General features: G+C 43.7%; 1 protein-coding gene across 2 annotated transcripts in view; it reads left to right on the top strand.

Annotated features, from left to right (window-relative positions):
• Positions 1-1,658: 1,658 nt before the first annotated feature.
• The window catches only part of PPP1CC (protein phosphatase 1 catalytic subunit gamma), a 32,526-nt gene continuing 17,090 nt past the window's right edge, over positions 1,659-17,094 (top strand). For both annotated transcript variants that reach the window (XM_075012539.1, XM_075012538.1), the window contains exon 1: positions 1,659-1,817. In XM_075012539.1, coding sequence (XP_074868640.1) covers positions 1,763-1,817 — 55 coding nt within the window. In that variant the 5' untranslated portion in view covers positions 1,659-1,762. The remainder of the gene's footprint in view (positions 1,818-17,094) is intronic.

Here is a 17,094-nt window from a genome sequence, read left to right as displayed (position 1 = left end):
GCACCTTAAAGACTAACAAATGTATTTATTGGGCCAGCATTTCCCAATTTTATTTGGCCATGGAACCCTTTTAAACTTAAAAGAATTTTGCGGGACCCCATTCCCAGACTTTACGTCCTTAGCCTCCAAATCTGCCTCCCATCCCTAAGCTTTACCCTGCCACCTCGCAAACCTGTCCCTCCCATCCCCAGGATTAACCCACCTCAGCCCCAAACTGGCCCCTGGCACTTACCCACCTGTGGCACTGGCTGGGGTTCCTATGCCTTGTGGCCACGTGTGCCCAGCGGGAGGAAGGCTGGCATGGAGGTATTGTGTGTGTGGGGGTGAGCCGAACCCCACCCCCAGGAGGGGTCTGGGCCACCTGGGTTGCGAGGCGATTGAGAGCGCTCTGCGGTTCCCAGGCTTGCCGCTGCCGAAATAATGGAACTAAATTCAGTTGGTTTAACGTCAGTATCCCTCCCTCTGCCCTGGTGGCCGTTAAACCAATTCAGGTGAGTTTTACTGTTTCAGTGGCGCCAGTGAAGGGAGCTGCAGAGGAATTTTCTCGCAGAACCTTTATTTTCACTTCATGGAACAAAACACCATTTGGGAAACGCTGTATTAGGCAATGTGCTTTCCTGGGTAAGCCCCATGGAAACTCATTACATAATAAATAAACGTGTTAGTTTTTAAGGTGCTATAAGGACTGATTGTTTTTTGTTGGTTTCATATACATTGGGCAACTTGCAGGACCTGGACCTGAATCTCCTGAAGCTCTGCACTCACCAGCAGCCCACTTTTCCTGGCCACGCTCCCCACACCTGTCATTGTCAGACAGCGGTTTTCCAGGGTCATCCGGAGGCTCCCGGGGGTGGGCAGGTGTGTGGGAAGAAACAAATAAAAGAAGCCCAGGGCCTTTAAGCATGAGTGCAAAGGGCTTCAAAATAGACATAACACCACTTAATTATCATTTGAAATAATTGTTGATCCTTTTTCAGTTGGCCTCATTATCTGTGGCAGATGACCAACACCTATTAATAAATAGTAACAGAGGTAGCCATGTTAGTCTGTACTCCAACAAAACACAAAGCAGCACAAAGGTAGCACTTTAAAGACTAACAAAACGATTTCTTCAGTGATGAGCTTTCCTGGGGCTGACCCACTTCATCAGATCAATTTCATTTTTGATACAGACTCACATCTATGAGCACAGAGGACCAAAATTTAAAAAAAAGCAATAAAAGCTGACAAATCAAATAGGATAGAAGGAGGGGTGGGGGATGTTAATTGTCCTGCCTGAGATTATTAATGCCTATTAATGACAGTTGCATGCATGGCTCTGTTTATGGATTGCTAATGACTCCTGATGATGCGAAATATGCAAGGTTGGCAGCACTAATCTTCGCTCTTATTGGCTTCAACTCATGGATCGGCACCCGGAGTTGCACGGCTGGGGGACTTCCGAACCCCCCGCCCCCCTCCCCAGCGCTTTGCCACGCTACGGCCACACGCCGGCTCGAAAGCTCGCCCGGGATCTATTTCCCCTCGCTCACCCCCCTCGCAGCGGAAGGATCTCGCGAGCTTTCCGCGCTAGTGAAACGACCCCGCTCCCCACGCGCTGACCGGGAAGGGTTCCGGCGCTGCTTCGCATTTTCGGATCCGTGCGCCGCCAGAGCTTCCTGAGAGGGGACCGCGGCCATTTTGTTCGGTGTTGGGTGGCCGCTGAGAGCGGCGGGAGATTCGGGTGCGGGCGCCGCGGGGCCCGCGTTGCCGCTGAGAGGCGATGGCGGATATAGATAAGCTCAACATCGACAGCATCATCCAACGGCTGCTGGAGGGTGAGGGAGGCCCCGGGGGAGCCCAGACCGGGGGGCGGGCAGCGGGGGCCGTGAGGGATGCGCCGGCCTCCGCCGGGTGCTGAGGGAGGCTCGCTGCGGGCCTGGGGCAGGCCGGGCTGGGGGGGGTCTCTCGCCTGACACCCCCCCCCAACGGTCGCCGAGTAGGGGCCGCTGGGCTTAGTCTGTGCGCTGCTCCATCGTCGGGCCGGTCCTGTAAAGCGCCCGGCGAACCGGTGCCCTGCATGGGGCTGCTGCCTGCGCTCCCCCCCTTCCTGTGGGGCGGTGTGGGGGGGAGGGGGCTGAAACAGCCGAGTGTCCGGCCACTCTTCTCTCCCCCCCCCCCCATCCCCCTGCCTGCACATGCCCAGCGGCGTGCGTGGGAAGGCGGCTTGTCCGAAGGAGAGCGACCGAGTCCCGCGTGGAGCCTTTTGAGCCCCGTCTTCGGGGAGCGGGTTCTGCTGCTTCAGGTGGGACGGGTGGTCTTGTTAATTAAAACCGGACGGGGCATTTGTGGTCCTAATGGTGTGTAGTGCTGAGCTGTTTAGAAAGCCTGGTTTGAGGATTTACATGGGCTGCCTTGGCTCTGTGGTTGGGGTACTTCTGAATGCCGGCTTAGTGAAAAGGTCTGTTTTATTGTCATCTTGTAATGCTTTGGGAGGGTGGAGGATAGGGAGGTGTACTCAGTGTCTAGTCTTAAATATGGGGGTTGTGGTGGGTTTAATTTTTTCTTTGGTCAGAATCGGGTTAAAATGGTTTCATAAAGAGTACCAAGTCGCAAAGGAGCCAATGACCTTCTCTTTGAAGCAGAAAGCAAAATGATTTAAAGAACAACTGGATTATCTAGCATGTCTCAAGTCCATCCATGCACTTATCTGGCTTTACCCTGGAAAAGCTTAGTCAGGATTTTTTCCCCATTTGGTGCAAAGTAACCTACAACTTTGAGACAGATAGTAGAGACATGCCTTTCTTCTCATCCTTTTTTCTTTCTGTAAGGTTTCTTTGAACATGGGTAATGAAAAGCCAGGGTTTAGGGGCAGTTGTGCTGTTATAGAAATTATTAGAATTTGCAAATCCAGTGAATTTAGTTTGGGTTTCTCTTGCAAATAGCTTTGTGATAGAAAGTGTATCTTGTCTCTTGTCCCTCTCCACCATGTTAGGGTGGCTTAAAAAACAAAACTATATTTTTTGAATTTCTCTAACAAGCTGAAGAAGAGGTTCATGAAAGAAACACTGCTGCATTTTGCAGATGCCAAGCTCCTTCATATAGACATTTGGCGTTTAATAGAATTAAAAAAAGTTGTTTTGTATAGCAGCTGCTTACTGCAGCTCATTTGCTTTGCTATCAGATGACAATCAGATTTTTCCAGGACAAGAATGTAAATATGGTAAAGCTCTTTAACAAGGAAAAAAAACAGTTAAAATGTTAAAGGGTAGAACATGTAGTAAGATCTGTTAGTGTAATATTTTTATATAAGGTTTATTTGTTAAAGATTTTTTGGAGGTGTTTGGGGTTGTGAAAGTTGCTATCGTGAAATACTACAACATTCAGTCCGAAACTCGCTCTTCTTCAGCATCCTTGGGACCTGACTCTGGTGCTAGACAAGAGACTTTGCTGAGTGATGGGAGGTCAGTATTTTCTAGCACATTACCAACACTTCCACTGCTTACTGGGCTCTTAAGACATTTCAGTGTAAATTACAGCTAGATAACAGCACAGAACTCAGTCAGGCTGGAAACAAGCTTTATGTGACCATGAGGGGGGAACCTTGCCACAGCCATAAGTGGTTACCCAGCTAACTAAAATCATATTGGAATATGGATGTTGGCTGAGAGAGCTCTCAGATTAGAGGTTCAACCTGTAGTACTTTACAGAACTGGGGAAGAAGGTACTCAGAAAAGATGTCCGGATTGCTGTACTTATCACTGTAACAATTAGCAGTATTGTTTCATTGATTAAATGCCAAAACTTTAACACTGAAACTTGATATAAGATTAAGAAATTGAAGAGAGGATTTCAAACTGCTTGAAATATTTTTTTTCCAGATTTAAATCAGTTATGGCACTAGTTACAAATTTTAACAGCAGTGAGTTCTTTATTTGTATTTAGTGTAGTATATATTTACTTCTATTTTAATATTAGCAATAGCAGCTAGTTGCTACATGGGGTAATAACTGAATTTTGTTAAATCTCAATGCTATTAGGTTAACATAGCTTTTTGCTTTTTTGTATCCATTTTTAAAAACAAGGACTGAAGAACCATTCTTGAATTCAAGTAAATAGCTGTGTTCTGAATAGAAGTGTTAAACAGTGATTATACAACTTAATGTGTAAAAACCCACAATACTGTTTTTCATTATTACAACTTCTCAGTTCTTTTCTGGAAACTTAGTCAATGAGGAAGTCAGCAGTCCTATGTAGGTAATGTTTTCAAAGTTCAAGTACATCTGTTCAAGTTACGCACACGCGTGCACACACTCTTCACCACCATTTGGACTTCATTGAGCAAGCTTGAGAAACTTATATCCAAGTGGTGATTTCTGGATTATAAATCACCTAAAAAGGATCTTGTATAAAGGTCCTCCTCACCCATAACTGTAGCAGTGATAGCAAATGTTTTACTTACATGAAAATGTGCTAATATTTAGTTGTGTGCATATGCTCACAACTTTAATAGTAAGAGAGAGGGAGCTGTGCTAGTCTGTATACTATCAAGACAAAAAAGCAGTCAAGTAGCACTTTAAAGACTATCAAAATAATTTATTAGGTGAGCTTTCGTGGGACAGACCCACTTCTTCAGACCATAGCCATACCATATTGAGTCTGTGCTGGTATGGCTATGGTCTGAAGAAGTGGGTCTGTCTCATGAAAGCTCACCTAATAAATTATTTTGATAGTCTTTAAAGTGCTACTTGACTGCTTTTTTTGTTTTGATATTTCATAACTTTGTATAATTCAGTTTTCCCATCAAATAAGTAGCACTTCAGACTAGGTTCTCCGTTGATTAAAAATTTGATCTGATGAACTATGACCTTACCCCCCCTACCCCAAAAAAATGCTAACTAGACATCTCTCAAACCTAATACTAAAACCTTCAGTGAAGGCTTAATCTTTAGAGCTATCTTCTATTTCAGTACACCTGTACTTTAGAAATTACACAATCCTGCATTTTAAATGTAATAGTAATTCTAAGTGTTTTGCTAATAAAATGTAAAGGCACTGCTCAGGTAATTAGGATCTTTCAAACCCTAGCATCAATGGAAATATTTTTTTGTGAGACACTTGAAATTAGTGAGAGTATTGGTATCAAAGATTTTCAATATTTTTATCTCGTGTTACTTTGATTATGGCTCCAAGTGCAACTAATCAGGAAATCTGTTTTTTGTTGTCAAATGTACGAAGTGATTAAATGATAGAGTATATTAACTTTGTTTTGATAATAAACTAACATGATTCATTCTTTTTATGCAAATTCAAAGTTATGTTAATCTCTAGAGTGTAGAAATTGACTGTAGGGATTGTGAAGTTACCTATGACTTTTAAGGTTGGATTATATTAATACATTTAAAATATAAAGGGAAAGACTGTCATTGACAAAACTTGAGTTCACATGTAAAAACAGAAATATGCTTTGTCTTGAATACCCTACTCTTAATACCCCATTGAAATATCCCATTAATAAGCTACTTAGGAAAGATTCAGTGGAAAATGTGCTAAATTTATGGTTTAATTTTAGTGCAAGTTTTTTTTTTTTAGTGAGCTTAAGAAAAAGTTGCTGATCCTGTTGTTAAAAGGTGTGTATATCTAGACCATATTCATAGAACTATAGAAATGTAAGGTTGGAAGAAGTCTGAGGCAACACCAAGTAAACCTGACCCATATAGTCTAACCCAGGGGGTCAGCAGCCCCAGCACTGGTGCCATAAGTGGCACGTGAGCAGATTTTTTTTTTTAAACATACAAGGTGGGAGCTCAGCCCCACCCCTACTCTTCACAGCTGCTGACTGCATGGGATTAACAAAAGACCAACTAATGCTACCAGTCACCACCAAAGTAATAAAGATGCAGAGCTTTCCCTATTAATGATGCTGTTGTAAGTAGGACTATTAGTGACTTTAAAAAGTATTCCTGGCACTCAAAATGTTGCTGACCCCTGGTCTAACCTGTTCTTATAGACCTCCAGTGTTAGGGATTCCCCAGTCTCCCTTGGACATCTGTTGCAGAGCTTGACTGCTCTTATGCTCAGAAAAGTTTTCCTAATACCTAATGTAAATCTTTCTGGCTGCAGATCAAGACCATTGCTACTTGTCTTACTTGACTTCAACAATTGATTAGTCATCTGGATAACAGCCTTTAACATATTTGAAGTTGCTTACCCAGTCCGTTCCCATCCCCCTTCTTTTCTCAAGACTCGCCATGTCCTCCTTTTTAAAAAAATTCTTTCCTCAAAGTGCAGGATTTTTGAGTAATTTGTTGTTTTTGTTGCTCGCCTGTGGAGTCCAGTTTCTGTTTCCCCTAAAGTGTGGTGCAAGTAGAATCTCTCTGGAATTCTCTTATCTGGCAACATCACTAATCTGGCATGATTTCCGATGGCTGTGCCAATGATAAGTGGTCATCCAGTTAAGTTTCCTGTGGTCCATAAAGTTTGTTTCTGGCCACCAGTCCTGGCTCTGTGTTCTGTGCTATTACTTAGGTGTAATTTGCTCCTAAATGTCTTCTAAGAGTCCAGTAAGTAGTGGAAGTGTTGGTAATGCTGCTAGACCAGTGGAGTCCAACAGTAATTCAAGGATCACCATACTTGTGGTGGTTGTCCTTGCATATTCACCACAGCCTCCCCTCTTGCTCTAAACAAATGCCCTCCCCCAGAGCCAGGCACTTCCTCCACCCCCCTCATTCTAACTGAAAGCCTTCCCCCTTTTCCAGAGTCAGATACCCCTCCCACCCAAGTGCATGCTGGTGACCTACCAGACCTGCCAGGGCTACTCTGGAGTCACATGCAACAGTGGGGCACATGCGTGGAGCGGGCTGAGGGCACGCCACATGTACAGTTCTGTGGAGTCGCATTTAAAGGCTTTAAGAGCTGCATGTGGCTCCAGAGCCCAGGAATTGCCACACCACAGTGTCCTGTTTGCCACATGTGGGGACTGGCGAATGTATTGGACATAGGAGTGCTAGACAGTATGACCTCCTGTGGTCTGCTAAATTCTCATCTGGTGCCAGCCAGGTTCTGAAAAAGCTGGACTAAGGAGTTTCAGCCTGTGCCCGGAATTGAACACTATACTCAAGGTATCAGAGGGGTAGCCGTGTTAGTCTGGATCTGTAGCAGCAACGAAGGGTCCTGTGGCACCTTATAGACTAACAGACCAGCATCTGAGGAAGTGAGTTAACTCACGAAAGCTCATGCTCTAAACTTTTCTGTTAGTCTGTAAGGTGCCACAGGACCCTTTGTTGCTGCTATACTCAAGGTGAGGCTTCTCTAATGTTTAGCAGAGTGGAATAACTTCTGTCTGTGTCTTACATGCAACATTTCTGTTGATACCAGTTGTACCCCCACTGTATAGTAGTTTTATGGAGATCATGTTTCTAAGTATCTGATGCTTTTAAAAATAACGCATATGATTTGGATTTTGAAGACTTGCAAAAATACCTTAAATTTTCTCATTGTAATGTAAATATCACTTAGTCCGCCAAACTTTGTGTGGGACAAAGCTATTAGCCTGGTCACAAGCTCAAAGAGCAATTTAATGAAAATGTACTTGATGATATTTCTACCTGTACACCCATCCCTCGTTTAATGAGTACTTTACTTACGAGTATTTGGTAAAATAAGGGGCATGTATACCCACTTATGTTTGCTAAATGAGTGAACTTTCCCTGCTAATATATGCAAGCCACGGGGTCCCTAGCTGGGGAGCGGGAGACCTGTGGCTGGCTCTGCTCCAGCAGCAGGGTCCCTGGCTGGGGGGCAGGGAAACCTGCACCCCCCCCCAGCAGCCCCAAACTGCCCCCAGCTTTAGAACCCCCTCCCTGCAGCCCGAAACCTCCCCCAGTTTTAGACACACCCTCTGCATCCCTAAACCACCCCCAGCCTTATACACTCCTCCTCCTTCCACAGCTTCTTCACTGCGGCTGCTAGGCTCAGTGGCTCCTCCTGCTCCCGGCAGGTAACAGTTGTTAAAACCAATTAACTCAAGCGTTAAGCTATCAGCACCTAGGCATAGGGTAATTGCTATCTCTAATGATAGATATCTGCCTGAGGCAGCAGTGTTAAGAAACTGCACATGGCTTCTTGAACTGCCCAGCTGGCCACCCTTAACAAATGTAATGGTGACCCATATTTGGGCCCCGACCCATAGGCTGGGAATCCCTGCACTACATACATCATATGAAATATCTGTTAGTCTATAAGGTGCCACAGGACCTCTTGTTCTCTGTGTTCTACATACATATACTCATCCTATTTCTGGTGCCAAACTAGTCAAATACGTCAGAAAAATACCTAAAATCAACTGGTTTATGTCAAGTTACAAGCACTTGGAACAAATCGGAAACTTCTACATGTTTTTTAATGTGAATTTAGTGTCGCTCTTATGAGTTTTTGCCTATGAGCAGAAATTTGGGAACCAATTATGCTCATATAGCGAGGGATGAGTGTACTTGACTCTTTGTTGGGAAGGCACTTTTCTTATGATTTGGTGCTTATTCCCCTGTTGGCAGAATGTTTCTCTTAGTTTTACAGCATACATTGATAGAACAAGACTTGAAGGGGGTAGTAAGTAACAGGAGCTCTGCATGGAAGACTGATGTTTCTTAAAATTCTGCTGAATAATATAATGAGGTGTACAAAAATGTGTGCAATACCAGAGTATATCAGCAGTATAAGAAAGGAGATGCAGTCAGCTTCTAAAGTGGCCACTTCCAGGTTGTAGTTGTCTGTCTCTAAAATTAAAAAGGCTAGTTACAAGAAGAGTATACTAGGAAAGATGCCTCTGAGAGCTTGACTCCTACAGTGGGAATAGTGATGGAAAAAGAGTTCTAAGAAATGCCTGAGCTCCCTTTCTTGAGCCCAGAGACTTCTGATCCTGGTTTTCTAGGATTTTCAAACCCAGAATATGGCTTTGAAATACTGGTGTTTGTGTAGTTCTGGTACTTTTTATAATTTGAGCCTTCTAGCTGCTGCCTGCATTTAGTGCATCACACTAACCTTATTATAGACAGTGTAAAGTAGTTGCTGACCAAAAGTGGAACTTTGATTTAAAAAGCATCAACACAGATTACAAACATCCATTTTTATTCAAAGTGGTTTTGTTTCAAAATGTACTTGTGCAGAAATGTAGCACTTTGAAGACTAACAAAGTGATTTATTGGGTGATGAGCTTTCATGGGACAGACCCACTTCTTCAGATCAACTTCATTTCCAATATGTCAGTCTGTATTGGAAATGAAATCAATCTGAAGAAGTGGGTCTGTCCCATGAAAGCTCATCACCCAATAAATCACTTTGTTAGTCTTCAAAGTGCTACATTTCTGCTGCTTTGTTTTGTATAATTAAATTGGCTATTCATGCAGCTGATCCCCCACAATAAACGTCTTAAATGATATTGAAACTTGCTCACTGTAGTGAGATGGCAAAAGAGAATGTCACAGGAAAAAAAGGATTGACAGGTTAAAACAACTGACCAATATCTTAAAGGAGTGGGCTCCTAAATCTATCATAACAAATCTGTGTGTCTAAAAATTTTGGCCCTGTGCTAGAATTTCCATGGCTGTTATCAAAAGGGATCTGTAAATTATGCATCCCTACTTTGCCAGGGTAGAGGCAGCCAAAAAGGCTAGAACTGTGTAAATAACAAATGTTTTAACATCGCAAAGCCCTCTGAAGTAGCTGACTTTGGGAAGAACTTGATTTTCTTTCCCGTAAAGAATTGAATGGAATTCTTATTTCCTAACTCTTCCTTGGGTAAAAGGCATTTTAAAAGTAAATGCAAATATTTTTTGTAGCTTTTTTTCCTTCAAAAAATGAGATGCAAAAATATTTAGAACATCTAAATTTTAAACATTTCCATGTTTTCAAAGAGCCTTATAGAGTTCATAGAATTGTAGAACACTAGGACTGGAAGGGACCTCGAGAGGCCATAGAGTCCAGCCCCCTGTCCCAATGGCAGGAGTAAGTACTGTCTAAACCATCCCTGATAGACATCAATCTAACCTGTTCTTAAATATCTCTAGCAATGGAGATTCCACACCCTCCCTTGGCAATTTATTCCACTGTTTGACCACCCTGACAGTTAGGAACTTTTTCCTAATGGCTACCCTAAACATCCCTTGCTGCAGTTTAAGTCCATTGCCTCTTGCTGTATCCTTCGAGGCCAAGAAGAACAAGTTTTCTCCCTCCTCCTTATGACACCCTTTTAGATATCTGAAAACCGCTATCATGTCTCCCCTCAATCTTCTGTTTTCCAAACTAAACAAGCCCAATTCTTTCAGCCTTTCTTCATAGGTCGCATTCTCTAGACCTTTAATCGTTCTTGTTGCTCTTTTCTGGACGCTCTCTAATTTCTGCACATCTTTCTTGAATTGCAGTGCCCAGAACTGGACACAATACTCCAGCTGAGGCCTAACCAGCGCAGGGTAGAGCGGAAGAATGACTTCTTGTGTCTTGTTCACAACACACGTATTAATGCATCTCAGAATCATGTTTGCTTTTTTTGCAACAGCATCACACTGACTCATATTTAGCTTGTGGTCCACTATAACCCCTAGATCCCTTTCTGCTGTAGTCATTCCTAGACAGTCTCTCCCCATTCTGTATGTGTGAAACTGATTGTTCCTTCCCAAGTGGAGCACTTTGCATTTGTCCTTAGTAAACTTCATCCTGTTTACCTCAGACTGTTTCTCCAATTTATCCAGATCATTTTGAATTATGACCCTATCCTCCAAAGCAGTTGCAACCCCTCCCAGCTTGGTATCATCTGCGAACTTAAGTGTACTTCCTATGCCAATATCTAAATCATTGATGAAGATAGTGAACAGAACTGGTCCTAACACAGACCCCTGCGGAACCCCACTTGTTATACTTTTCCAGGAGGATTGAAAACCATTTACTACTACTCTCTGGGTACAAGTATCAGAGGGGTAGCCGTGTTAGTCTGGATCTGTAACAGCAACGAAGGGTCCTGTGGCACCTTTATAGACTAACAGAAAAGTTTTGAGCATGAGCTTTCGTGAGCACAGACTCACTTCATCAGATGCATCTAATGAAGTGAGCACAGACTCACGAAAGCTCATGCTCAAAACTTTTCTGTTAGTCTATAAGGTGCCACAGGACCCTTCGTCTCTGGGTACAGTTATCCAGCCAGTTGCGCACCCACCTTATAGTAGCCTCATCTAAATTGTATTTGCCTAGTTTTTTGATAAGAATATCATGTGAGACTGTATCAAATGCTTTACTAAAGTCTAGGTATACCACATCTAACGTAACTATGGAAATGAAAATGCGGTCTTCCTTAAAGTAAGCACCAAGTTGCTCTGCTGTTCAGACAGGAGAAGTGCTGCCCATACCCTCTTGTAGCCTGTCATAATGCTAGGGGTGCAAGTTTAGGTTAGTGACTGTTCCGGAAACTGCAATGGTGTTAGCGTGGAGGTGTCTGAGTCAGTTTCCTTTCACAAAGGAGCTAGCATGGTGAAGCTATTGTTGAAGATAGGCTCAGACATAGTCTTGCAACGTTTAGGTCAGCTGCCTGGAGCGCACAAATATTGACGCTTGTCTGGAGAGCTAAATGCTAAATATGAGCTCCTCTGTCTTTTAAATTGACTGCTCTCACATCTGACAACTTGTTCTGGAACTTTTGGCTTTCTTTTAAATCTCATGCCTCTCACAGAATTGTAGGAGCATTTAATTAAACAGAAGCTTTAAAATAAGCCTATATCAAAGCTCATTGGGCAAGCCTGGTACGTGTGGCACACATGATGTCGCTAATAAAGTCTGCTCACTAGTTTGGAAACCCCTAGTTTGAAATGGGTCTTACCAGTTGGTGGACTACATTCTGTAGAGATGCAGTAGTGTCTAATAGAATTAGGTACTCAAGCTAAAAGATCTGGATCCCATTAATACCACTATCATGGATGTGGACAAGTCACTTAACCAGTACCTCAGTGAAAACACTACTATTTATAAAAGTCTTGGCATAAATATTGCACAAAATTCTGGCTGGGATTCACAGTTCAGCAGTTCCTAACTAAGGATGTCAATGGTTAACTGATAAACCTCATCCTAAAGGAAATGCACATACTAGTTATGGTTAACCAGTAGAGGCTGTAGCATTCCCCCCTGTCTGCACTAGGCAGGGGATTCCTCCAGCCCTGGGGGCCCTGCAAAGTGGGGAGGGCTCCAGCACAGCTGGAACTGCCCCCATCTGCAGCAGCCCAGGGTGGGAGAAGGGGTGTGCTGCGTGGGGGGGTGGATGGGGACAGTGCACCTGGGGTGCTGGTCCCCACCCATGGCATGCTCAGACCTACTGCAGACAGGCTGCCCCAACTGCACTGGAACATATGCTGCATTGGGCAAACCTCTGCTAGTGTGGCCACAGATTGTATCATCAAAAATAATTTTAGTAGGACATGCTCTCTCTGTTCAAAGTTAGTTATAACTCTGCCCAGATGAGTGAAATAAGCTGCAGTGGCAAAAATGAAAAATGATCCCTGGTCAATATAGCTGAGTTGGCAAAAGCCCCAGATGTATTATGCTTTTGCTTGTATAACTGCATGTAAGCAAGGGACTATTGGTAGCACAGCTATATCAATAGGGGCTTATGTCTCTTCGACTATTCTGGCAGATGCTTGCAGTGTAGACATGGCCTCCTACACAACCTTTTGTAAAGAAGATGTGAATCCAGCATTTTTTTAGCTGATGGTATTGTAAATGTCACTTTTAATCTACTCTAAGGACAAGGCATTTTTTTTATCTTTGAAAGAATATTTTTAGTTGTGTGTCCTAGCACTGGAAGGGACGTCAGTTCATCAAGCCCAGTTCCCTGCCCCCTCAGTGGGACCAAGAACTGTCTAAGCCATCCCCAATAGGTGTCTGTTTAATCTGCTCTTAAATTTCCTCAAGCAATGGAGATTTTACAACTTCTCTAGTAATTTATTGCAGCGTTTAACCATCCTGACAGTTAGGAACTTTCTCCTAATGTCTAATCTGACCCTCTCTTGCTGCAGTTTAAGCCCATTGCTCCTTGTCCTATCCTCTCAGGCCAAGGAGAACAATTTCTCTTCACCCTCTCCTCTTGTAATTTGTCCTTTCTAAGTCTTTTTTTCTTTTTTTCCTTAACTAAAGAAGTCCAGTTCTTTGTCTTCTCTCATAACTCATGTTCTCTACCCCTTTAATCATTGTTGCTCTTCTCCGGACTGTCTCCAATTTCTCCACATCTTTCTTAAAATGTGGTGCCCACAACTGGACATAATACTCCAACTGAGGTCTAATCACTGTAGAGTAGAGTGGGAAAAAATGCCTTTTAGTGACTTGCTCTCAGCACTCCTATTAATGCGTCCCAGAATCTTGTTTGCTGCCTTATTTTGCAACAGCATCATACTGACTCAAAGTGCTCTGTCCATGAGTCCCTTCCTGTTCTCCTTCTACACCTTATTCCTGAGTGACTTAATCTGTTTTACAGCTTTGTCATCATAAGGTGGGTCTTCAATAGATAATCATACTGTTTATTAAACCAGTGGGATAACACTAATGTAAACAGCAATTATGAAAATTGCATATCACACAATCCATTGTCTGTAGCCACACTAAGATACAACCATATCTGTTCCAATCCCTCAGACAGTTAAATGCCTACAAGATTTTTATCAGACATTCTTAAAACTTAAGTACCTACCTAGAGAAGTAAGGAAACATTGACAGAGGCAGATGAATACCCAGAACTCACCTACTTCAAGACAGGCCCAACAAGGAAAATAATAGAACACCACTGGTTATCACTTACAGCTCCTGGCTAAAGCCCCTCTAGTGCATCATTGACTATCTACAACCTGTCCCATATTCCAGTGTTTCCTAAAGTGTGGTATGCAAAAGGATTTCAGGGAGTACATGACAGGAAATAAATTTACAAAAAATCTGGATTAAAAACAAAAAAGCAGTCATGTAGCACTTTGAAGACTACCAAAATTACTTTATTAGGTGATGAGGGTTCAGGGGGCAGACCCACCTCTTCAGCTCTGGAGATAGTGCTGTACTGGGAGAGGGCAGTATGCCAATAAGGCTGAAGTCCTGATAAGAGTATGCAAATGTTTTAAGTGTGGGGAAACACTGTTGTAGACTCATCCCTCACTCTCTCAGGCTTTGGGGAACAGACCAGTCCTTGCCTACAGACAACCCTCCAGCCTGAAGCAAATATTCAGTGTCAGCCACACAACACACACCCTAACCCAGAAAACTATCTCTGCAACAAACCCTATTGACAACTCTGTCCACAAGTGACTTCATCACAGGACGTAACAGCATAAGCCACAGCATCTAAGGCTCGTACACCTACACATCCACTAACACGATATATTGCAGCAGTGCCACCCTGCCATGTTTATTGAACATACTGGACAGTCTCTGCACCAAAGGATAAATGGGCACAAATCCAGCATTAAGAAAGGGAACATACATAAATCTCTGGGGGGCACACTTCAACCACCCTGGACTTCCAGTAAAGGATTTAAAAGTAGCTATCCCTGTACCACAAAAAACAAACAACCTTTAATATCAATTAAAGGGAAGCAGCTGAATTGGAGCTCATTTGCAAATCCAGAACTACACAATTAGGCCTTCTTAGTTAGTGGTTAACACCCTACAGTGGCAACTTTCCAACCATGGACATTTGCATCTCCCCATCAACTGCCTTGAATGGCTGCAGTCGTCCTGACTGATCACTCTGATTTACAATGGACCGTAACATCTGTCTTGTGCTGTAAGTTTCTTGCATGGTATACCTGTCTCTGTATTTCCACTTCAGCCCATCTGAAGTGCGTTTTTACCCACAAAAGCTTATTCCCTAATAAATCCATTAGTCTCTAAGATGCTGCATAACTCCTAGTTGTTTTTATGGGCCGTTCTGTTTGGGTGCAGTTCTGTCCTCTGTGCATAGTCTCCTCTAATGAAGCCGTGTAACCACGCTACAATCCAGGTATCTATCTGACAGCTCTTGACACAGATCCTTGAAACTGTGGGTTGTGGGAAATTTGTGAAGAAGTACCAGGAGCCCTGGGGGTGTTTCCGTCTTCTGGGACTTGCAGCCATTTCTTGTGTTACTTGTTAGTTAAATCTACTCATTCCACAACAGTGTGTGGTGCACAAACCCTGTTTTTCCTTTCTCCTTTAAGTTCATTTGCCCTCTGCTGGACAGATGGTACACTCCATTTTGATCCTAGTGTACTCTTCCTCAGTTTCACAGAGATGCTTTAGGCTGAGTATTCATAAGGAGGGTTTTAGAATGATTCCCCCCTTCCCCCCTTAAACATCTGGAAATTTGAGTAGTTGAAATCTGTTGATCTTTTTCTTTAGGCAGCTTGAGGCTTCTGCGTTGAATCACCATGTTTTCTAGAGGTCATCCTTCAGTAGCAGGTCATTATGAAGGAGAAAACAGTCCCAAATGGACCATAGGTTGTCTTTCCCTCTCCATAGCGTTCTTAACACACTGTAATAGAGTCATGAAAAGCATCAATAGACTAGTGCTTCTGGGTAGCTCTTTTAGTCATATGACTGACTTCAGTGTCTGATTTGTGAGAGTATATACTTCAAAATGGCTCTGGGTTGAGTCAGCAGCATGTATATGTAGAGGTGATGGTTGTCTCCAATCCTGGCAGTCTTAGAAAAGGACTTCCATATTAATATGTTGACATCAGGGGATGTGGGAATTTTTTGTAATACTTCCATGAGTGATATGCCTGGCAATAATTTACTTGAGTAAGGGTTTCCACTCAGGGCGTGCCAAAAGGATTAAAAAGCTTCTTTTGGGACAAATGAGAAGATGAGTGGCTCTCACAATTGTGTCTGTGGTAGAACAAGTGTGTCACGAAAGGACTGGCTTGCTGAAACCAACCCATATCAATGAGGGTGTCGAGGAAGACAGTGAGAGCACCAAGGACTGATCCTTTCATGCATAATAGTGAAACTCCAGTAGGCAGTGGAGCATGTGAACTGACTTCAGGAACCCAAAGGGCTGAGAGGTGTTAAGATTATATGCATTTTTGGGGGAGAATTGCCATCTTGCCCCTGGAACTGATAAATGGAGAGTCCAAAAAATGCATTCTCCATCCTCTTGGCTGGGTGGATTGCTGGGTTGTCAGGATGGACTATCTTCATCCTGCATCTCCATGCTAGGGGTGGGGAACCTATGACCTGGGGGCTGAATTCCATGCGCAGTTTACCTTGATCTGGCCTGCAAGGCACAGGTCGCCTTCTCCCTCCTTCCCCCTGCACCTCCAAGTAGGGCAAGTTATTGCTGTTGCTCCAGCCGTACCAGTGGGAAGGGGAAGCATGGCTGGAGTACCAGCACTGGCTCCCCCTGGCAGGAAGACTCTTGAGGCCTGTGGGCCTGATCAAGACAAGCTGGAGCCAGGTCTGGACTGCGGGCTCTTAACTGACAGGAGGAGGAAATGGCTTTGCGTGCTGCAGGGAGTGCTTCCATTCAGCATGCAGTACCTCCTGCAACATTCCTCCTGCCTAGGTTCTGCACCCTCCCTCCTGCCCAGACTCCCCACCCTTTGCTGCATCCTAAACCGCTAATTTTTGGCTCCATCTGAGTGTCCAGGGGGCCCCATTAAACCTATTAGCTCTAGGCCACCAAAAGAATTAATCCAGGTCTGGGGTAAGCACCGAGCTTTGGCTGGACCTTATTGAGAGTGCCTCTTATTTCCTGCTGCTTAGTTGGTTGCCACAGATGCGAGGGTTTTGTTCTTTCTCACTTAGGAGCCAAGTCAATGAGTGTTGGCCCGTGACTCCAAAAAGATTCTCCACCGCTGCTCTATGCCAATATGAACTTTCTGATGCTGTGTTTCAGCTGACTATTAAATTCTCCTATGCTTTCAAAAGGATGTTCAGTGTTACTGCCAGTTGAGGTGTATTGGTCCCTGAAGACTATAAGAATTCTCTGATCAGAGCTCATGTCTGATACAGTGTTGGCGTCCGCAGCTCAGTCTCAGGTGATGCAGCCTCCACGCCGAACTGTAAAGGGAGAGTGAGAGCTGTTGGAAGTTTAGCACGCTGATGGGATTCCTGCAAGGG

The sequence above is a fragment of the Carettochelys insculpta genome, chromosome 18 (assembly GCF_033958435.1).
Source record: "Carettochelys insculpta isolate YL-2023 chromosome 18, ASM3395843v1, whole genome shotgun sequence".
Classification (NCBI taxonomy): Eukaryota; Metazoa; Chordata; order Testudines; family Carettochelyidae; genus Carettochelys; species Carettochelys insculpta.
This window is presented reverse-complemented; position numbering and strand designations above follow the sequence as displayed.